Below are 24358 nucleotides of genomic sequence, written 5' to 3'. Positions count from 1 at the left end.
TTGACATCACAATCCTTGCGACGCCACCGTTAAACCCTTGTAACTGCTGTTCACAGCCTCCGCCAACTGCCGCAACGTGGTTGACCTTAACCGCCGATTGACCGTGTTTGTGGTCAACGTTCGCCCTGATGCCTGGTACCGGGTGCCAATGTTGATTGATGCCCGGACATTGGTGCTGTTGCTGCTGTTGCTAGTGGTACACGAGTGCGCGATTATCGGACTGTTCTACATAGAGCGCAACGATGCTGTAGAGGGTACCCGCGACACCGCAACAAAAATTACCATTACCAAACTGGTCAATTTTCTAGACCACGGCTTTCCACTATTTCCACCGGTTTGCTGGACTGGTTGGTGCGCGGTGGTAGCAAATTGGTGTGTAATGATTGCTCGAATGTGGCGAGACCGGCAAGATAACGAAATCAATCTAGATCGGTTTGGGGTGATTGCAGCAGGTTCGCGGCACCTCCACCATCAAACTGTGTGTACGCGAAACTTGTTACGCATTCTGCAAACATAAATTGGGCGTGCATTCTCAGAATGTGTGTCGATTTGGACCAGGGTCTAAGGTGGGAGGAGTGTGCAATTATGCAGAATTTTAATTGCTATTGCAAGGTATGCATGTAAATTCGGATTAGTTTTGCTACAGAGGGTGGAAGTTGTTATTAGTTATGGCTAGGACCTTGCGGAAAATTGGACCAATTTGCAGTGGACCAGACTGTGACACCTGTTTCGGAAATTCAATTAAACGCCAACTTTATCCGGCTGATTAGAGGGAAAGTTAGCTCAAATAAGTTTTTGCTCAAGCTGAAAAAACACCTGAATTGGTTACGGAATGTTTTGCAGTTTCTGTCCCAAACCCGTATCAATGTATTTTGAACACATTGCGCTCAATTAGTATTTCGTTTCAACAGTTTGTTTAGATTCAAAATTAATCTCTATCACCCCCTCCTGTGTTTCAACCTTAGCCCTTATCAATAAAAAGTAATAACAATGGAATTCCACCTTAATTATACTCACATAGTGCACCGGTATAATAAACGCACTGAAGATAGTGTTCATGACCCGCTGGAAAAAATCCATGTCATCTGTCAGCGGTCTGTAGAACACCGGGTTCGTTGAGTACGGTGAAGGGTTCCCGGCCAGCGACATCGTGCCCGTGAAGAAACCGACCGTGTTGATGTACATGTACGGAGCACCCAGTCGGTAGGCCAGCCCCAGTGCGCACTCCGGATAGGCACCGTCCAGAATCAACAGATCGAACTTTCTCCCCAGCAGATCCATCGCTTCCTTATCCTCCAGGGTAGCGTCGCAGGCCTATCGGCAGAAGAAGGTCTCTAGCTCAAAATAACATTTGTGGGAGAAAAGCAGCCATTGCCGATTGCGGAACTCACTTGCCACGCGTACCGGAAGACGTCCCATATCGACAGGGGCAGATCGCCCCGGATCCGTGCCCCCAGCAGGTCCCAGTTGGTGTAGTTGCGGATGTATTCCACGAGTCCGGACGGGGTGATCTCCTGCAGGCCGTTCATGGCGAAATCCGGTTGGAAGCCACTGACGAAGGTGATGTTGTGACCTCTGTAAGAAATAACGGAATAGACGAGGGTTATTTTGGATTGATTTTTGAATTTTTCGATTAACGAAATTTGTCAATTAAAACTCAAGATATACACAATAGCTAACTTAGACAATCGAAGAAAAAAATATTCCATGAGGGAAAAATAGTTCCGTATATTTAAAGAAAATCATTTTAACCATTTTTCTGTAGCAAAATCACAATGTATATCTCATTCATATGGATAAAAGGAATTCTCTTTATTTTTGAACGCAGGTGTCACCCTCAGTGAGTCAGCACAATGTTGCAAAGATCGCTTTAAAATTGAATCGCTAATGGAATGCATCAAAACGTTCCCCTAGATTGTTTATCAAATGAACAGAATCTATTGTTGATAGCTTATGTTACTGATTAGGCACAGCTGAAGAAACAAGCCAATCAGGTGTTTTGATTTATTTTATCAACACATAGTCGAATATATTTATCGGAACCAAATACCCGACCAAATGTTCATGGTAATAGACACCATGTATGACCATATAATGACCAAAATATAGTTCGCAGAAAATAATCAACCCCATGATGCATCAATAATATTCTATAGACGAATTTCGCGCCAACTCGAACAAATGTTGGCAGCATCCTCTCCGATTTTTAAGAAACTTTCTGTACATGAGAACTTTGTCACAAAAAACCACTTTGCATACTTTGTTTTTTTTTCAAAAATGATCTAGACTGTCTTTTGAAAAGGGTCAACCTTTTTTACCATTTTTTTTTTTTCAAATGGTCCAAAAACGACAAATTCTACAAAAAAATGTTGTAGGAGTAATTTTCACAAAATTATTTAAATTTTTGAATAAAAATATCTTCATCTACACTGAAAAAAATCGATTTCAAAAATTTAAAGTCGATTTACAAAAAAAAACCATCTTTGATTTGGATATAATTTTGTTCCAATGTAGGTAATTATGTTCCCTACCTACCGTCAAAAATTCAAGTTCGGCACTTTTAAGAAAAAACCTGTTTTAATCCACCTAGCGGTGTCATTGTGCCTTTCTCATTTCTCTAAACTATGGCACGGAGGCTGTTTATGTTCAACATAATTGTGGAAATGTCCATTACATTCTTAGTACACTTTGCACTTATATACAATGGCTTGCCAGCCAAAATTAAATCTGTATTTTTATCCTAAAAAATCTTTTCATCTGTGTTACAGAGCATTACAATTAACGTTTTTGGAAGTAGGCTTCAGCCAGGCGTTTGCTGGGTGCTAACCTGAGTGTACCACACACCTTTACCTTTCAGAATGAGCGACCACTATCAAACATGAAGATAATATACAGGGTGTTTGGTTCATGAGTAAGAATCTCTCGAGGGGTGATTAACTGTATATTTGGAGCAAAAAATCGTTCTACACATACCATCAAATCTCAACCGTTACAAAGTTATTGAACTTTTCTTGTAAAAAACTTGTTTATCTTAAAACACCTCTAACTCAAAAAGTATACCTCGTATTTTAAATCTTTTTATGCCATTGGAAAGATGAGAAAATTTTCTATTGAATAATGTTCTCATATCTTTCAGATAATTAGCTATAATTTCCTTTTAGTAAAGTAGTTAAAAGCTAGTGTTTTTGCTGAGGTTTGTGTTAATTTTCTCAAAATAATGAATTATGATTATAGCAATATCTATTAATCAAAAGTTGGGTTTGAGGACAATTCATTATTTGTTCTTCAACATCATATTCCTATCTCTTTTTGTTTCTTTGTAATTTGACTTCTAAACTTTTCCTGTTAATGACTTGCAAGTTCTTAAAAGACTCTAATCTGAAAAATATGCTTTATATCGATATTATCAGGGCTTCATTAGAAAGCTGAGAAAATTTCCTTTCGATATATGTACAGATATATTTTAGTTAAGTGTACTACATGACTTTTTATTAGTAAAATAACTCAAAATTTGCGTTTTTTGGTGATTTTTGTAATTATTCTAATTATTAATCAACTAAATTTATCGTTACTATTGTTCATTTGGTGCCCCTTAATATTCTCTACAACTTGTTATTTGACACTTTATTCCTATCGCTTTTCATTTCGCTGCAATTTAATAGTTAACACAGCATGGCCTCACCACAAATGCAGTGGCTTCGAAATCGTTGTTTTTGCATATGAAACGAGAAGATAAAAATGATTTTGCTTCGAAACTAAAAGAGATAATTGAATGGAGTCAAAGGAAGAATTGTAGAACTTGCTGAGATTCATTAATTCCATGATAATAATGGTGAAGTTTATTATTTACTATTTTAAGAAAATAATGAAAATGCCAATAATAACACTAACATTAAACTAATTAACTTCTAAAAGAAAACTAAATTCACTTAACTGAAAGGTATTAATACATTTTTCTCTGCAAAATTTTCCTGGCTTTCGAATAAAAATAAGAAAAGGTACAATAAGTGCCATACTTTTTCAATAAGAGCTAGTATTAGTGAATATGAGATAAAAATATCCAAGTTCAATAACCCAAACCCATGAAAACAAGACAAGATAAGTGTATCATGTCAAAGAACAAATTATACAACTTTTCAAGACGAACAATTTGAATTATTAAAATAGTGATGTTAACTATTAAGATTTTCGCGAAGTGAACGAAAAATCGATCAAAATTGTTAAATTTCAAATAAATTACTGTGAAAAGAATACTTAACCTTATTAGCTGAAACATTTGAGGACATTTTTCAGTGGAAAATTTTCTCACCTATCCAATGGATCTAAAATATTTGAAATACAAAGTATATTTTTTGAGTTAGAGCAATTTTAAGACAACTAAGTTTTTAACACAAAAAGTTCAATAACTTAGTAACGGTTGAGACTTCATGGTATGTGTAGAACGATTTTTTTCTCCATATATGTCAATCACCCCTCGAGAGGTTCTTAACCATGAATCAAACACCCTGTATTATATTTTAAATGGGCTGTGCACGTAAACGAAATCGACATAAATAATGACTTACTGTGAGCCGTGTTTATCAACACTGCCATGTAAAGCAATGTTTATAAACACGGCTCACAGTAAAAATCATTTTTAAGTCGACTTCGTCAGCGTGCACAGCCTAATATAGAGGGCTAAGCTGAGAGAGACACAGAGGAAGTATTACTGAAACTGAAAAAAATATTTCTAAAAAAAGTTTTTGTAACATTATTTCTCAAAAATCTGTATATCTGTACATACACGCAAAAATCTGTATATCTGCACATACAGATTCTTGGTCTGAAAATGGCTGAAAAATCTGTATAAATACAGATTATTCTGTATTTTTGGTAACCCTGGTCACGAACTTGATGAGCTACGTGTCGACGGTGAAACACTTGAAACAAAAAAATATCATACTTCATTAGCCTAATCAGCATTAGATCAATGTTATCTGCTTACTAACTCATTTTGTCATGCGGGGGTGGGTGTGTGAGGAGGAATGAACGAACGACTCCCCAGCTTAAATTGGTATGCTTTGTGATATAGTGGTGGTTCAAAGATGATGGGGTTGAAAGGGAGGGGTAGTGGTGTGAGGGGTGATTTAAGGAGATTTTTAAGGGAAATGAGTGAACAGTAGAGGGGGGAGTGTAACCCCTCTCCGTAAACCATCAACTACGCCCCTGTTAAAATCCAGAAACCTTATGCGAATTAAAAAACTGATTTTCTTCTTTCGGAAATTTATGGGCACATTAGAAGATGTTCCTACAATAGGATGGTCAGACTCTCGCTCTTTAGTGTACAAGGAAACGTATAAATTAATCGTTGTCGGTGGGGTAGCGCTCTTTTGCATTATCGGAGTGTTCCTTAAAAGAATCATTTAATCATTTTGTCCCCACATAATTTACATGCATTTTCCAAAGCGAGCCTTGTTTCTACAACAAGTTAATTACTCGCGGCACAAAAAAGCGAACAGGTAGGCAAGCCCCGTCCAAAAGATCAAAGCTTGAAAGAGCAGAGTCGGCAAAAGGTTCGACATGAGACTGATGGAAAATAAGTTGTGTTCAAATACTCCTTGATTTTTCCTGAACGCAATTGCTTGCGAACCAGAATTTTCACTGGCTGAAACAAAGGGTTCTTGAAGGAGTGCCCCCAATACTTCGCAACTAAGGCCCCTGTTTGGAGACTACACCATCAATCTCTACTTCCCGGGCGGGTACATAGACGAAATACTATAAGTATTTAGTTAAATCTCGCATGTATCGATGATGTTAAATGGCTCATCTTTGCCCTCATTCAAGTTTGTTATGAATATATAACAAATTCGTTACTGATACTTTTTGCTTGTATCAGGCAACTAGCAGTTGGAAAATTGGATTCTGAGATGATTATGACTTTCATTGGTTTAGTTTTCGACAAAAATACACTGAAAAAACTAAATTCCGTTTCGATAAGGAAAAGTTTTTTTATATATTTATTTTCCTTAAAAGTGCCCAACTTGAATTTTTAACGGTAGGTAGGGAACATAATTACCTATCTTGAAAAAAAAACTTCGTCCAAATCAAAGATGGTTTTTTTTTGTAAATCGACTATAAATTTTTTAAATCGATTATTTTCAGTGTAGGAGTCGAAGAAGATTCTTTTCAATATTTTTATTCAAAAATTTGACTAATTTTGTGAAAATCACTCCTACAACATGTTTTTTGAATAATTTATCATTTTTGGACTATAGCCATTTGAAAAAAATTGGTTAAAAAAGTTTGACCCTTTTCAAAAGATAGTCTAGATCATTTTTGAAAAAACTATGTATGCAAAGTTGCTTTTTGTGACAAAGTTCTCATGTACAGAAAGTTTCATCAAAATCTGGTGCTGCCAACTTTGAATACGATTTAGCGCGAAATTCGTCTATAGTATGACCCTTTTAACCCTTTACCCCCGGCTTGACAGCCAAAAATTTATCAAGGGGCTGATGTGAACGGGTTTTTACTGTAATAAAAGAGTTATAGAATTAATAGAATAAATTATGTTGAGTGCTGTTAAGAAATTATATGGAATGACTGAATCACATGATAAAAATGACTGAAATAAATAAAATGAATAAAATGAATGAAGTGAATAAAATTAAAAAATGAATAAAATTAATAAAATGAATAAAATGATAAAATTAATAAAATGAATAAAATAATAAAATTAATAAAATGAATGAAATGAATAAAATTGGAATTGAAAAATGTCTCTTAGGTTACAGATTCCTAAATTTTTGTTTGTTTTGCTTTTATACAAACAGGTGACTTTTGTACAGAACAGAATTGTCAGGTCCAGTATTTTAACGCGTAATTGGAAATAGTTGTAAACTGTAGTTCGTGACCGGATTTAGACGATCTGTGGCTTGTTAGAAAGGTATTTTATAAGCTTGCTGTGTTCATTTTTCTTGTAAATAAAAAATAGGACAGTTCCAACACTCCAAAGTAATAACTTATCTCAATCAAATGGTCCTCTTCGTGCACTGTAAACATGTTTTACTCCAGCTTTTTCGATTGTATCCCCATCTTGGGGAACACAGATTATCCTTCTCTCATTAGTCGCAACACTAAAAACAGTGTGCTGCTCAGAAGAACAGTGGAATGAATGCATCGTAGAAGCTTTAATGAATGACGCAAACAAAAATTATACAGAGCTGCCAGAAGATTATGTTAATCCTCCGTATAAAAGAATCTGTATTTGTGAATATTCAATGAAGAAAACAATTTTTGATTTTTTATGAGTATTTAAAAATTTGGCGTATTTTCTACTATAAATTTAAACATTACAAAAGGAACTTGCAATGAGTACTCTAAAGTAAATTTTGATTTTTTTTCAACGCATTTTCTTTTAGGGATTAACTTAATAATTACATTGCATGTTGACACGTCGAAATCAGCCATATAATTGCATACTTTGTTGGTTAGTACTAGCCACTTGGTTAAGTTTCCCCAACATTAGTTCTAAAGTTCAATGTCATGCTAATTTTATAAATAACTAAATAAGTATTCCGATAATTGTAGAATCATTTCACTACTTCATTATGAATAACATGATATTTGAGTTCTATAAAAATATTATTTACTCTAGTAGATGGACATATAATAAAAAATTGCACCAATTACCGCAAATTCATGAATTATACCGAAAGGATTTTTTACTCCGAGCTTTTAAAATTAGGGGAACTGGGGGTAAGCCCGACACCCTGGGTAAGTCCGACACCCCACGACTTTTCCCAGATATCAAATTTTAAATCATACAATAATGACAGGATATTATTAGTACGATTATTTTAGGCATTTCGATACACATCGATGCCATATGGGTTCATTAAACGTCAACGAAATAAACAAAACAAGCGAAAGCAAAGTTGATGCGCTTTTGGATGTTATTTTTAGTTGATACATTTTAAGGTTTTAATAACACAAAAGCTTTGAAAATAACCAGTTTTTGTATCACACATTCTATTCTACTCTTCATATCGTTATTTGTGTGTATTGAAGATATGTTTGAGTATTTCAATGCTGTTAATTGAGCATTTAACAAAAATGTGCGCTGTTGGGGTAAGACCGACAGTTTTTGGGTGGGGTAAGACCGACACGGTGTTTAGATGATTGGGTTCGTTTTTGATTCGATACAAACGACTCGGTATATTTGTTGTGTTCAATTATACTATAATTACGTCATGTTAACAATTGAAATACACGGAAACTATTTTTTTTTTCATTTATTTTTCAGTATTATCTCAAACCGACCAAAAAAATAAGAATTAAATTGAACGTGATTCATTGTTATATTACAAAAAGAAATGAAAAGTATAATCTAATATGAGATTTTCAAATAATATTGATGAAAAATTTTCATTGACCGTCGGATTATTGATCAACAGTGTTCCGAAAAATCACAATACGAACCGGATAGCTCACTACGAAGCGTGCGTCACTTTTAAGTGAATGAGTCCTAGTAACAGCGTATATAATCTGCTTGCAGAACAGCTCTTCTTCGTTATAATTGCTATACAAGTGGCAATAAAGCTCGAAAGAATTACTTGAGAAAATCCGTACCATAATATAAACCATGCGTTAAACATTATTTATTCATAACACCACGCATTCCAATGTTCTTCCTCTTGCTACGCGATGAAACTACAAAAAGCATGCGTTTGCATCACACATACTCATATACACATAATTGCACTTTATCACACATACACAATACATTTTTAATGGAAAAAAATTGGACAAAAAGAAAGTTCAAAAGAGGGTCGCTCTTGCCCCTTTGGGGTGTCGGTCTTACCCGCAGTGTTTTTAAAATGTCATTTTTCTCCATTTTTTTGCAACCAATAATTTTTAATGAATTCAATTTTTTGAAACGCTGAAAAAATTATATTTTGTTAAGAACTACCTAAACAAGGATTATGCACAGAATATAAATTTTAGGAGCTTTGTGGAATTTTAGAAAAATTATTGCGCTTAAGGTGTCGGACTTGCCCCGCGGTCCCCTACCTGATGGGATCGAAACAAGTATAACAATATTTTTATGAAAATTTTAAAAACCAAATAGAACACGTTATTGATAATTGTTGAATCTCGCGCTTGGTCATGTCTCCTCATGTACCCCTACATTCAGAAATCAGAATATATTGGCTTAAATGGCACGTTCCCCGTATATTCACCCCTAAATTACACAGGCCAACAGTTCTTAAGTACGCCACAGAAAGTATTAACTATGGATTGTGTTCTAGCTATCCCAAAGCGGCAATACCAACAGCGTTGGAATACAGTCGGGTCTCCTACTACGCGGATTCCTACTGCGCGGATTCCTACTGCGCGGTACCCGCATAATAGGAATCCCATAGCTTATGGGATTTTGACTAATTAGGGCTGTGGCTGAATATTTCGTCTGCGTTAACATTTCGCGTCATACTTTCTTTGGAAAAGTTGTTGTGCTTACTTAGACCTACAATTTAGAGTAATTGGATATCCAATTAGTTAAGAACTGTGCCGCCAGGAGTGCTTCAAAAGAGAATAAATAAATCGAACCTCTCATAGTGAATATGACTTTCGTTGAATGGGTTTAACATGAAATATATCGAAACACTGATTATTTTGAAAGGTCGTGTCTTAGGAAGATTTGTCCAGAAAGTCAATAGCTTCTGGATGGTGGAAATAATAACTAGGAATTGTCCCACCAGACGGCGCTAGCGCGAATACAATTGTTCAACTTATGTCAAAATTATTCTTTATCTCAATAACAAGTATATTTAGAGGGTGCTGTCTTCAGTGAAGTTGCTCGAGAAATTAAATTAATTAAAGATGGTGACAGGTTAGTTATGGATACTCTCACTTTGTGGCGCTAGTGATCGTACCACCTTTCAGCACATTATAGAATATGATACATCTCAAAAGCCTAATAACTTAGAAAGATGGTGTTCTCGGCAAAGTTCTAGATTAGGTCAAGTGCTACGCGATTATGGACCAATCAAATTGGATTAGATCCGCCAGACGGTCGTAGTGAGCATATACTATTTTTTAAATTCTATATCTCGAGATTATGATAATTTAGAAGTGTGGTGTTTTGGCAGTTGAAAGTCAATAGTTTTGACAATGTGTCAAAATGGAAAATTTTCGACTTTCTGAAAATGATTTTTATACTGAAAGATAAGTTATCGGCAGTTATAAATCAATAGTTTTGAATATTTTCAATGCATATGGGGGGGGGGGGGTAAATGCGTCAAAGCGGAAAAATTTCAACTTTATGGGAATGAGTTTTATATTGAAAGGCAAGTTGTTGGCAGTTGAAAATTAATAGTTTTAGACATTTTCAATGCATGTCCGCCAAGGTGGCAAAAAAGTAAAGCTACTTGTAAAGAAAATTAAAAGACGAAAGGAGTGATTTCTTTATTCAATGAAACGCATTTGTATACTCTAGAAATTTAAATAAAATCATCTGAAATTCGATCTATATAATATAATGTTTCCCCCACTAATTTATTACTGAATTGCCGATAAACATAAACATTTATCGTTTTGGTGTCCAATGTGCACTAAAGCTTTTTTTTTTTTTAAAAAAAGTAATCTAACATCTCCGGAACTCGTTCACGAATTTCAGCCCGGAATTTCTGAACACACAACATTTTCATAAAAATCGCTTGTTCGCAAAAATGACCAACACCGTGTACCGTATTTCGCGGTTGAAGCTTCACTTCTTTGCACCATCCGACTTGCAATTATAAAACTTGAGATCCAAATTCATTATCCAAAGTCGCGATATGTAAAATTGCATTAATCAAGAAATATATGTACTTCAAACGCCATGACGTACAGTGGCGGGTCTTCGAACCAAAGTCGGACAAAACCAAAAATGTTGCCCAATCTGGCTAAAAATTACATGTCACGGTAATTTTTGGGTGCTGAGCTCATTTTTAATGTCAACAGTTATAAAAGATAAGATATATTTTCCCATACAATGTAATCGAACCTTTCTTATAAGCATAATACCATTTCTATGATAAATCTTTATCTACTGATCAGATATAACTGAAACTAGATATAACAATATAATAATTGGATGAAACTACTTTTAATCTCTAGAAAAAGTGTTTGTTTACGTTTTATTCAGTTGTTATTTTGCACTAGTCACTATGCTCCTCCATGTTAGCTAACATTTAAAAATGCCGATTTTACACCCCTCCGAGCAAAAATGCGCAAAACGAGACCTTTATATTCGAAAAGTAGAGATGATTTCCCATAGAATGTATAATAAGTGACCGTTCCGAACTGTTTCACCTGATTGTACGGAATACATTTGTGAAAAAAGAATTTGCTATCAACCCACTTATAATATATTTGTATTACATACTTCGAATCAAATTTGGCAAACATGTTGAAATGATCAACAAAGTTCTTTAAGTGCCCTCTAAAATGAAACTAGTTGTGCTCAAATCGGATTAAAATTGAAAGAGCAACATGTTTTTGAAGTGAGGATAGATACTGTGATTTCGAAAATGAATTTTATCAGAATTGTCTGACGTAGCGATATTTAAATTGCTATGAAAAATCTAATTTTCAATCGGTTGTCACAAAATTTGGAGAATATGTCATTCAATACTTAGAAACCTAGGAAACATAAAAATATCAATATTTGAAACATAGGTTTTGTCCGGTCTCCGGCAACTGTGTGACGATCCGGAAAATCTCACTATTAGTGATTTCATTGAGATCTGTTGAAAATTCAAATAATAGACCTTTCTCGTCTGACCTAACACCTGTTTTTCTTATTTTTAATCGAAAGATTACACATTTATAAGAACATTTCCGTAAAAATGAGATTTTTAGGAGCTATCATGATTTTTTAATGATTTTTTAAAATTTGAAATATGCAAGAATGTTGAATATTTTTTTCACCTCAGCAAGAATGGTGGGACTTAAAATGTGCGTTTGGGCAGCACTGCTTTGAATATTTTCACTTAAGTTTTTGGCAACGCGGTAAATGAAGTGGTGAATCGCAGTACAAAATTCATTAGCAATGTAAACAAACTAAAATGAACCTCTCGCTGTATGAACATTGGATGAAAATGTTTAACCTCACTTTTTTGACAGTTCGCAGAGCTTGTTTACATAGACTTGGAATTTTTTGTTTTCGACCACAGTATGAGAAACTTGATTTGGTTCGCTTTTAAATGCGAATATCTTGTATTAACAAGCTCGCTAGGCTTTCATTTTTATTTGACGTCATCAGGCAATGTTCCGTTAAATTTGGCATTTGGATTTCTCTTGTCCACGATTCGTTGAAGAAAGCGATTTTATTTGTTGCGATCAATTTAACTTTTGTTTTTTTTTTGCTGAATTACAACGTTAGCTACGAAACATTTTGATGATCTCTGGTAATTGCGTTGCAAATGTCCTTGAAATTATATACATCGCTTCATAGGTCCGCACCAATTGCAGCCGCTCCACCTCGCCGGAATCGAGTTAGCCGATGGTCCAGCCTGCGTCACACTCGGCTGTCGCTGCACCAATGGTAGCTTCCCATCAGTCATTTGGATTAATTGCTCAAATCGCAGCTACTGCGGGTAGTGTAGCGATCGGCTCCGTCGGTAATACCGTTGGACATACCCTCATCGGAATGTTCAGCGGTTCCGATTCACAAGAGGCAGCCTCGCTAGGACAGGCTGCCCCGGTATCGGGCAAGGCAAACACTCCGGCAGGACCATGCTCGTGGGAGATCAAGTAGTTATTATCTTGTACCCAAGGCCAGGCCGAGTGTGATTCGTAACAATTACCAAATTTAGAAGTCCATATACATAGTGTACACGTAATACTTTTTTTGAATAAAAATAATATAAATGTTGGCAAAATCCTGCAGCACTAGGATCAAAGATAGAGTTTTAACACAAACTCACTGTGCTTCGGTGTTTTTTGCAAACAAACTATCAGGTCTATGTTTTTATTTAGTAAATGTTTTAATAAATATTAGTTCAATAGGACTTATTTATATTTTGATGGCGCGGTGAAGGGGTGGTTAAAGTGCGAGCCGTATCTTGAAAATCGATCGCTTGAAAGTAGTATAAATGATTATAAAATGCGACAACATAAACTCATAACCTTTCTAATGGTTATTTAGCCATAGGTAACGAGAAAATAGATATGTTTTATTCATATACAACAAAAATTACTCAGCAATAATTTAATTTATTAATTGTTTCGCGTGATTTTGTCTCCAGTGATTGGCCAAAATTAGTCGCTCTTAGAATCTGATGCTCTAAGCATAACTGTCCCATGTTAATAGCGAATCCCATAACAAATGGGACAGTATAGCGATCATACAGTTGTAACAGCGAATTTAGCATTGACATCATATAACCAGGTTGGTTGCAAGCAGAAAGAACAATACTAGCTGGGCTGCTAGCTGTTTGTGCTACTAATAACACTTGCAGTCTGTCAAATTAACATGATTCTATGATCTAGCTTCAATGACGATGAAATATAGCCGAATCCAAAGCCTAACCCATCAGCGCATTTTATCATGTAATGGATATTATCAACTCTGAAAGAAATACATTTTATTGTTGTCTGTTTTTGATGTTAGAATTTAGAACTTTTATACTATTGTGAGAATGGTCCTCAGCAACTATCCTTCCAAATCAAAGACTCGTGCTAGCAATGGCTTCGTTCAGAGGCTGCTGCTGTATATTTGTTTTCTTTAGCTGGCCCATTACGATTCCCCGGACCGAACCACTTTTCCGCCGCCACAGGTGGGAAACGAACGATTCACATTTGATTTCCGTAGTCACAAATTACCGAACCACTGGCAGGTAGCATAATCTTCGGACTTAGTTGTGAATTGGAACAGTCAAGCCTGACTTCCCGAGCTGTCGTCCCATACGACTAGTGAACCTAAATGTGTCCCACACACATAGCACACCATCCTGGCAATGGCAACTAGATGCGCCCATCTCGGCCTGCCACAGGTGTATGAAAATACATGTGATAGGACGGTAAGGTGGAGATAGGTGAACGGTAAGTTGTTATGATATGCTTATTCCGCTTCATGAATTCATATGCTTCGAAAATAAGTTAGATTTTTTGAGAACCCGTTTTTCGGAGAGTGCGATATTTGTGGCAAAGAGTTCATAACTAGTGCTGAACTCACTCGCCACATGCACATGCATACTGGCGAGCGTCCGTATAAGTGTGATATCTGTGGCAAAGGCTACGTGGAAAGCAGCAGTTTGAAACGTCACCAGTGTGTTCACATCGATATGAATCTTGCGGATCAAATATTTAGTTGCGACATCTGTGGTAGAAAGTTTCTTGAATCTAAAGAACTTACGCAGCACAAACTTATCCACAGCAAAGATCGAGAATTCAGATGTGAAGTCTGTGGTGGCGGGTTTAAAAAATATTCTCACATGACTCGGCACATGCAAATCCATACAAACAAACGCGCGTACAAATGTGACCTCTGCGGGCAGGAGTTTCTTCGAAGAGCACATTTGACCCAGCATAATCGCAGGCATGTTGGCGAACGACCCCATGGCTGTGAATAGTGTGGAAAAAGATTCGTTGAACATAGTCATTTGATGGGACACAAGAAGCTGCACGAAAAGTCAAGGAATGGTAGCAGGCGAAAACGAAAAATTAAGGATTCTACCGTGACCGAAAGCATCCACGCGGTCACTGGAGGCGGTAATGGGAAAATAGAAGAGGAAAAGCAAGTTCTAACATAAATTATCTGATTGAAAGCAATGTAAATAGAAGTCTTGTTTATTATCAAAATGTATTTAGTAACTTTCTATATTTAATTGCGGCGCCATTAAATGGCCCTGTTATCAAAAATCGACACTATAAAAATTATCCAGTCCCTTACCAACGGCCTGCTGAACACTCTCGCAACCATTGTCTTGTAGGAGCTGTTCTAGTTCAAGCCCCACACACATAGCACACCATCCTGGCGACCAGATGCGCCCATCTCGGCCTGCCACTGGTCTATGAAAATACATGTGATAGGACCGCAATGGCCTTTTAGGGTGAACTGCAATAGGTGGCTATCGAGTCGGAACACTTTAACAGTGTGGCCCTGGCTGCAAGTCATGACTGTACCGCCCGCCACATCCAAACATGTCACCGGTAACCCTGCTGGTGAAACTCCAGAATACATCGAAGCTCCTCCTCGGATGCGTTATGTTGAGCTGGCAACGTTGTGGACGGATTGCTGAAATAAACTAATGCTTCCTGCCGAACCGGTGCGTACGTGGGCTAAAAAAGAATAAGAATTAAGGCACTTGATGACATACTTATTGCAGACTGAAAATTAAATGACTTAGAATATACAGTATTTTAAAATAAATTGCTTCAAACATAGAACTTACTTCACCCATATGCAGACGTAAAACCCCAATCGATCTGACAACCTTGCGTGTACGTTTCCAGTCTCAGAGAATCGATTCGTCCACTCAACCGTGCGAATATCACTTTGTCACCGGCGAGCTTTATGTTAGTTACCTCATTGTTGTGGGTGTTTTCGGCTTCATATATACCCTGCAATGAAACGTCCGTCAATACTTGTAATAAAAAACAAGCGACTCCATACAATTTACCTTAAAGTTACCAGTCGTTCCCTCCCAGAACTCCAACCGCCAATCTGCACACCCAATCTCTATGAAATTATCAAAAAAGTCCAGACACCAGATCGGAGATGTCTGGTAACATTTCTCCCGCGCTGAACCTCCTCCTCCAGGTGGCTGAGAACATTCGCCAGCGCTCATCTGCTGCCGGGGTGGGATGAAGCCGTATGATTGTAATTACTCTTCACCGCTGCTACATTATAACCTTTGGTTGAATTATTACACAAAAACCGGATTCGCAGATCCGCACAAATACCTTTTGGGCAACAGTTTTTTCGGCATTTAATTAGCAAGGGACTGGAAGGTGAAGTATATTTTTCAATATTTAGAGCCATAGTACTCAAGGGAGAGCAAGGTGTTGAAAGGAGAAAGTTTAGAAAAACGTGGAAGGATCATATATGCAAGCTTAGAGCTCACCGGCGACTTAACCCTTTGTCTGCTACCGTAGTGGTCAGGGTCTTTTTTGGCATTAGAAATGCGAATCACCTGAGTCTACGGCATGTCCGAACAAGCGTAAAGTAACTTGTTACTTCATGCTGTCGGAACCGACAAAAAGTTAAGTCACGGTAAACTTCCACACTAAGCATTTGCGACGTTGAAACTCATTGAATGAGCCAGTTTTGTTTGTTCCCTCACCAATTGCCTGCCTGAGTGATTTTATTTTATCGACTATTGTGACTGTCTCAGCGTGTGTGACAATATGGTCACATGTGTTGCTGATTTGCACGGTGTCGGCAGCTTTCACCCAACGCTGCAACGATGAATCCCCATCACGGTAAGTTCTATTTTTACCATTTTTTTGTTAACCATTTTTGTTAACGACCTATTGAGTTAATTTGTCAACAGTTTTTTCGGCATTTAATTAGCAAGGGACCTTTTGGGCATACACGATTATCATTTGTAAAATGTTTCTCATACTGAACGGTAAAATGAAAATATTTTCCTGCATCTCATTCTGATGATTGTGCCTGGTGAAGTTAAACTGTAATTTTTTCTTCAGTTTGAATGCAAAACTGGTCGGCGAACTCTCGGGAAACGGGAGACAGCTGACAGTTTGACAGTTTTTGGATTCCTTGGCAGGATGAAATACATAACAGATAGGTAGAGAAAACAGGAAAAAAAAAACAAAAAAGATGTCATCGATGTTTGAAGAGCACTTTTCACTTTAGAGCAGCGTTGTCAGATGGTTTTGTATAATAAGTTTGTTCTAGTACACAGAAGTTGCTCCGGAGCAAACAGAAGCAAAAAATACTTACTTTTTACTCCAGCTTGCTAACGGAAGAAGAAAAAAGAGAAGAGGAACGATTTTCTCTCTGTTTGCTCCGAAGTACTTCCACTTTCTACTGGTACTGGAACAAATCTAATATCGGTATAGTTCTAAATAAAAAATAGGTATTTATCGGTGTGAAGATGTATGCTAACTAAAAGTTACCTGCAAATTATTGGTTTTAAATAATAGATTATTCTAATGTTATGTAATCAAACCTACCGAGTTCAATCGATTTCAGAATCGGTTGTTGAGCTTCATTTGAAATTTTGATAGTAACCTGGCAGATTGCTAAATCAATTTCCGGATGATTTGATGTGGAAATGTGAAGACATTTTCTAAAAAGGCCCATACGTAATATTAATTGATCGTATTATATGAAAATCGTTATTTTTTGGTAAGAAAAAAGAAATCGGTATTTTAGTAACTTTATTGGAATTGAAATTAAAAATCGGTTTAGATATCGATGAATCGGTATATTCTGCAACACTGTTTTGGGGTTCATCTACGTCAAAACAATGTTTTTGACAAATTGGAATGAACTCTTGGAGTTCATACCCAGTAAACAAAACGGCGAATAGCCAGATTAAAATAGATGCCGGCGAGCGGTAGGCTACTGGAACTTTGTTATAAGCTACCCGCCGTAACTTTATTTCATATTCCCCACTCGAAGTTCATCCAAATGGTGTAAAAGTATGGAGAATCGAGGTAAAATAGGACAGGGGAATACAGAGTAAAATGGGCAGTTCGAAGAATTTTTGATTTTTTCAATAGTTAGAGACACCAAATTAACGTGACAGTATTCAGAATTGATCCAGCGATGAAAACGGAAGCTGTTCTGCACATAAAATTTTTTGACGAGAAAGGTCTATTCATGTAAGCCAAATAATTAATCGTAATATGCAAACACGTCGCGTCAAAGTTTTCCCCCTGAAAATGCCGACTTGACAAATAGTTTTTACGAGGTTCTGTGATGTTGTATCATATTTTGTCGAACAATCAGTAAGTGTTTTACTGGATTATGTTTGTGTGCCGAAAAAAAAACGAAAGTGATGATAAATTCAGTGAAAAATGCTACGAGTTTCAGCAATTTTTGCGTAAAACTACCAAAATTGGCTAAAATGAAATCTTCCGCATTTTTTAGACCAATTGTTTAAATCTCCGTAAAAATATCATTTTACTGTGCAAACCGTCAAAACAAATTACTGAACAACTTATGGCTGACTTAGTGTGTATACCTCCTCAAGAATTTCTCTCTAAATTGTCAATTTTTTGGGATGTATTAAAATCTACCATGTATTGAAAGCTTGTAGGCTTACTAGCGCCGCATAGTGAGAGTATCCCAAAGTACACTGTCACCATCGGGTAGACCTTGACATCTCAAGTAACTGTGCTGAAGATATCACTCTTCTATATTGCCGTCATTAGGAAATACCGCAATAAAAAATGTAGATAGAACAGCCCGGGGACAACTTGACAGCTCCCATATATTGAACTCATAAGCAAATTTTGTGGTGATTTGGTGATGTCATGGCGGCTCGAATGGAGCAAAATTTGAAAAAGGCGCATCCCATTTACTATTTTCCATATCTAAAAAATAATCAATTTAAGCATTTCTTTCATCAAATTTATTTCGCTGTTCACATTAGAAACTGCCCTCATTCCCCCATACTTAAACAGAAACATAGATTCCATTTGGAATTTAAAAAATCCGAAAGAAAATAAATCGATTTTCGGAAATACAAGAAGATGACTTTCAAAATCAAGCCACTACCACTTATATTGGAATTTCCGAAAATCTTCCGAAACTAATCAACATCTCCTAAGGCATGAAATCCTCCGGTAGAGCCGAGGAAAATGCCAGAATAATTCTGAAGGGATCCATACCAAAACCATCGCAACATCTTCCGGACAGAATTATTGCAAAAGTCGAACAAAACTCTGGCCGAAGTCGAACAAAATTGTACATTCCTGGCAGCATTCTTGCTGAAACCGAGCACTACTGGTTTGATGCCAGAATTCTGATAAAAGCACACAAATTTTATTCAAAACCAATTTTGCTAAATGTGTAGAAAATCCTACATATATTGTTTATTCTCCCAATCAAAATGCTAGAATTCTTGACGTTCTTAATGAACTTGAAACAAGATGTCGCATGTTCACGAATTGTTAAGCTTAGTGATTTACTTTCATTGGCCAAAAAGTTTTTCATTTATATTTCATTTATAACACCAATGATTTACCGATTACAAACTTCACACAACAAGAAAACCAAAACATTTTTGGGAAGGAAGAGAGCCGGTTGCTAAAAACACCTTCCAGCTAAATCTATAATAAGATTTATGTAACTTTGCTGACGGTTTCCAATCAGGGATAAATTTATTCTCTAATAATATTTTTCTTTATCCACATTTTGGAATACGCTTTTTCTAAATGTTGTTCTAGCCGCATTGACGGCGTTCATAACACACGTAACGAAACACGCTTTTCTCTTGAAACTTTTTCGTGTCGTTGTTCGTGGTAGTCGTACAGAAAAGGCATACTAGCGCCACCATCAAATCGGTGGTACATATATGAAACAAGCACTATCTGTCAAGTTGTCCCCGGGCTGAGATAGAATTAGAATCTATGTATAGAGTCCCGTTCAGAAAGATGCGCAACACGCATACTCTTTCATTCTTGGCACCCACAGATTTTGCTGTAACTTTGAGTAACTTCAACCAAGTTACACAATAAACCCACACCGAGTGAATTGAACACTTACTGTTTCGTGACTTACGGCAAACCTCTTTGAATAAAAACGCGGTTTGCAGAAATTGTTATAACCTCGACAATTATTTATGTTCTCAAGTAGACGTATAACAAGTATTTCATAAAAAAAATGCGTACAAACCTTTACAAAAATTCAAACTGTACCCTTTTTCCCGCATCTCAACAAACCCCTTAAGGGTTCATGCAAGCAAGTTTCTTATTTGGAAAAAAAATTTAACTTTGCCATTTTCAACCGATTTTGAGGATAAATAGGTTGTTAGGTGCGGAATTAAATGTTCTCTCTAATTTTTTATTTAACCAGATACACTTTCTAAGAAGAATGTTGAGTAATTTTCATAAAAATTCGCTAAAATTATTGTCCCAAAAAAGCATAATATTTTTAACAAACGAACATAACATAGCACACCATTGGAAAGTTCATTTCCAAACAATCAAAAAATTGAAAGTCGATTTAAAAATTACATCTCAGAAAAAATTTTAGTACCAAAAGTCACGAAAAATAGTTTTTTTGCTATAAATCAAGATTTTGAGGGAATACAATATTTTTTATACATTATTTTGTGGTCAGTTTGATGAGATCTACAACCTATACTAGGTCATTTGAAAAGTACAAAATCACTGCAGCAATTATTCGCAATTTAAGTTATTTCAACATATCAAACTTGTAGCGATTACTTGTTCTATGCCACTAATTTTTATTTAAAGAACAATGAAGATGCACAACCCAATGCCATTTCCGTTGAATATTCCAATGACGTTTTAAATTTTTTATCAAGTTTGTCCAAATGGAAAGCTTGAAATGTATTACAGATGGATTTAACAAAATAGGAGCTTATGGGGCTCATTTAAAATTATATTATTCATTCTAGAAAGCTAGAAAAATGGAAAAAAGATATATAATTGAAAAGGCTGTTTCTGCATGATATCGCCCAAGGTCTTTTGTACATCTATATCTCCTTGTTCGTAAGATATCATAAGCGACCATTGGAGTGAAATCTGGAATTGTATTTTTTTGGCTAAAAATGAAGATTTTTAAAGTCGTGTTGACAAAACGTGACACTAGATTAGCATTACTGGCGGGTTGTCCTCAAGGAGGAGTACTGTCACACCTTCTGTGGTCCCTGATAGTAGGCGGACTCCCGAACGAACTGGTAGCTTTGGGATTCGAAATAACGGGTTACGCAGATAATATTGTCATCACTGTTAAACGGAAGGATGAATCAATCTACGATGTTGAACCGTATTCATACGTGGTGAGACAGAAACCCCCAAGCTACACATGGACCAGGAAAAGGTAATACTAACTTTTAAAATTTCTTAAAGAAAGCAGTATCGCTAAAAATATTCAGGAGTAATAACAGTAAACTTCTGTGATATGGACATATCTAAAAACGTCTTAAAATGCAAGATGGCTTACCGATATATCTTCAGGAAGAATGGGGCTTGGAAGTGTCACACTAACTTTAGAGTTCAGTTATTAGACCAATGGAAAGTCAAAGGCAACTACCTAAGGTTCAAATAGTATACTTTAAGCTCCTCAACAAGCCATTGATGACAAGATCTCATAGAAGTGATGACAGCACACCAACTTGAAGATGTCCGCAAACACTCTGTTTCCTAATCTCTACTTGTCTTAACAGCGAGCACAGATGTCGGTTGCTTAGCATTGCGTGTATCCAGTTCGTAGTATATAAAGGCCACGACCTCGTGTTGCTTTCAAAATGTGATGCGATGTGATGGACACGTTGTCCAAAATATCTTCAACGGGCGAATGACCATTTGGTTAAATCACCAAGAAACAAATCAACCAATTCATCAATCAAAAATATCTTGAATGTCAAGAAACTTTAATGCTTTTGCAAAAAAGACTTTTCGATGCCATATGTGGAGTAGTGTAACAGTGTGGTAATAAACTTTTCCGTTGCATTTTGAAGTTTTTGAAGTGGGTACTGGCCAAAGCTAATATTCCGAATATAGTGGTCGATTCAACTGATTCAGACTCTATGTTTATGTAATAAAAGAAATTATTCTTTTATTACATAAAACGTTAGAACTCAAGTCTCTAATTATAGCAATGTATTTGTTCAACTGTTAAAACATCAGAAGAATTGATTTTCTACGAAAATTTAAATACGCTCTCTTTTGACACTATCGGTTCTCCTTGACAGTCACATTGAGTTCTTGTCAACCGATTTCACAAACAATAATGCAGTTTCTTGGTTGAAAACTACCCCATTTGCTTTTGCTGTCTTTGTTTATTATTTTCCACCAGCTAGTGATGCAGTATTTGTGTCATGTGACGTGTACTTACATGAGCCGTAGAAAAGTCTATGAGTTAGCATTTTTGACAATCTCAGAGTTTAATGACACTTTCTCTACATGAATACGATTTAGCGCGAAATTCGTCACTTGTCTTAACGACGAGCTCAGATATCGGTTGCTAAGCATTGCGTGTGTCGCTGCTTCTAAAATGGATTCGAAAGACACATTGCCAAAAGTACCTTCAGCCAAAAAACTCCTAAACTTTGCATTTACGAAATCGCTTTTTCAATGTTATATGGTGTGTTGTGTAACAAGGTAATAATAAAATTTCCCGCCGATATGCATGTTGCATTGCTTGATGCGACCTAAACAAACATCTCGATAGTAGTGTTTGATTAAACTGATTTGAGAAGCAAGTAGGTTAGACTGATCGGTTTAAAACTTTTTGCCTCCTCATTGGTAAATCGGCAACCTTTGGGAATGCATTTTACAATCATTTTCTGCCACGCTGATTTTTCAAAATATGTTTGGAGTCCCTTTGTAGAGGTCTCCGTTCATAGTTTTGGGATACGTGCTTAATCTAGTGAGAAGTTTAAAATTCCAACGATGTATTTGCGATAATAAGCGATTCGAGTTCGATCGGTACGAGTCAGTTTTCCAACTCATGCATAATACTGTCGAAGCAGATAGTTACATCTAGCACCTCTTTCTGTCAAAACAGGGGAAGATGTTGGGCGATTTCCTACAATGAATATATGCAGATTCGTGCTGCGCAAGTATTTTTAACGTGTGTACTGATGTGCTCTGATATTGATGCAATTAGATTAAATTTAATTTGATCAACTTTTAGGGATAAGCAAGAAACCAATGGCGTACCAGCAGAGTTTTCAATGTTCCCGATTCAGCGGAAATCTTCCAGGCGTTTCTGAAGTGATCAGAGAACCGAGAAAACAACATCATTTTTCAAATGTTTGTGATTTGTTCAGATATGTGGGCATGTGGCAATACTCATAATAATTTTCGAATGAAGCATCACATAAATTATGCTGATATATAAGAGCAACCGCCCTGAAAAAATGTGAAAAAAGCTTTGTTCGTTCAATAATCGTTTGCTAGGGTGCGTAACTTTTCCAATGAGACTGTTATGACTGAATGAGTAGTGCAGGATTGAATACGCACCACGGAAAAAACAGGAGAGACCAAAACTTTTCTATAAAATTAATGACATTGAAGTGTCAATTTTCGTTGACAGTGAAGAAAACTGCGACATTTACAAGTTCGGTGACCACAGATCGTGTCTGGCATCTGCAGTAAAATGTTTTGAAGGATTTTCCTAGTTCATTAATGGTATACTAATCTAATTAATGTTTGAACAGTCTAAATACAGCCGCGAAGAATGATTAGCCAAAATCGGTGCACCCAAAAAGGCGATAACGTCCTATTGTTGTGGAAGCTATCTTCAAGCTAAGATTGTTGTGTTATAAATAGTTTCCTTGGCGGATATGAATATTTATCCCGTTAATTATAAACTGATTACTCATATGATATTAATAACAACCACCTCGCACATTCCCTGAAGGTTAAACTGCGACGATAATCAAATCAGCAAACAGAAGAAGCACTACAGATGACACATCCTGTAACTAGCCGCTACGTGTAAAGCCCACGTTTCGTAAGATCATTGGTGCAACTAAATGAATCCGTTTCAGAAGCACCGTCCTCTGTCAACAAGCCGGACTAAATACATACAATGCATGTCCGGTTCAATGTCAAGTTCTTCATTAAAAACGGATATTTCATCCGCATAGGGTTCAAACGAAAGCACTGACATTGAGGGCACAGCAGACAAAACAGACGCGGTACTCGGATGTTCTGTGTTATCGAACCCATATGATTGCATGGTTTCTACCCTATGTGAATCTGGTACAGTTTCTGAGAAAATTAATTGACAACCTTGTAGACCTTGGGCGTTTTTTTACAACAAAATTTACTTCCCTCTTCGGACGAGATGATGAGCAAAGTTCGCATTGAAGAAAATGCTTTTGGGAAGTAATTCCGAAACCGTTGGTTTCTTTTCTAGTTCCAGCCTACTTAGTATTAATGCCCAGTTTACATTAGTGCTGGTTGCCATCTGCTGGTGTCAGCATGCTGGCAACCAGCACGCTACCAGCATAATGTAAACGCTTGCCAGCAGCTGGCACCAGCAGATGGCATGCGTTTACATCATGCTGGTAGCATGCTGGTTGCCAGCATGCTGGCATCAGCAGATGGCAACCAGCACTAATGTCAACGCTACATAAGCGTCGAACTTTCGAGTCCTGTCCTAACTGTCTACCGTAATACAAGCAGAACGCGAATTCATCTGCTATGAGTCTGTGCTGAAACA

The 24358-nt window shown here is 36.6% G+C and overlaps 1 protein-coding gene and 1 long non-coding RNA gene across 6 annotated transcripts in view; both read right to left on the bottom strand.

Annotated features, from left to right (window-relative positions):
* LOC131685304 (UDP-glucosyltransferase 2) overlaps positions 1 to 24358 on the bottom strand; it is a 211309-nt gene that overhangs the window by 65276 nt on the left and 121675 nt on the right. For all 5 annotated transcript variants that reach the window (XM_058968937.1, XM_058968939.1, XM_058968938.1 and 2 more), the window contains exons 4-5: positions 1392 to 1575; positions 1018 to 1314 (exon numbers count right to left, since the gene is read on the bottom strand). In XM_058968937.1, the coding sequence (XP_058824920.1) occupies positions 1018 to 1314; positions 1392 to 1575 (481 nt within the window). The remainder of the gene's footprint in view (positions 1 to 1017; positions 1315 to 1391; positions 1576 to 24358) is intronic.
* Positions 14894 to 15783, bottom strand: LOC131685306 (uncharacterized). The gene is made up of 3 exons (XR_009304776.1): positions 15645 to 15783; positions 15417 to 15585; positions 14894 to 15303 (listed from the first exon to the last, which is right to left on the bottom strand). It is a non-coding gene; the product is annotated as an uncharacterized LOC131685306 (long non-coding RNA).

This window comes from Topomyia yanbarensis, chromosome 2, assembly GCF_030247195.1.
Source record: "Topomyia yanbarensis strain Yona2022 chromosome 2, ASM3024719v1, whole genome shotgun sequence".
Lineage (NCBI taxonomy): Eukaryota > Metazoa > Arthropoda > Insecta > Diptera > Culicidae > Topomyia > Topomyia yanbarensis.
This window is presented reverse-complemented; position numbering and strand designations above follow the sequence as displayed.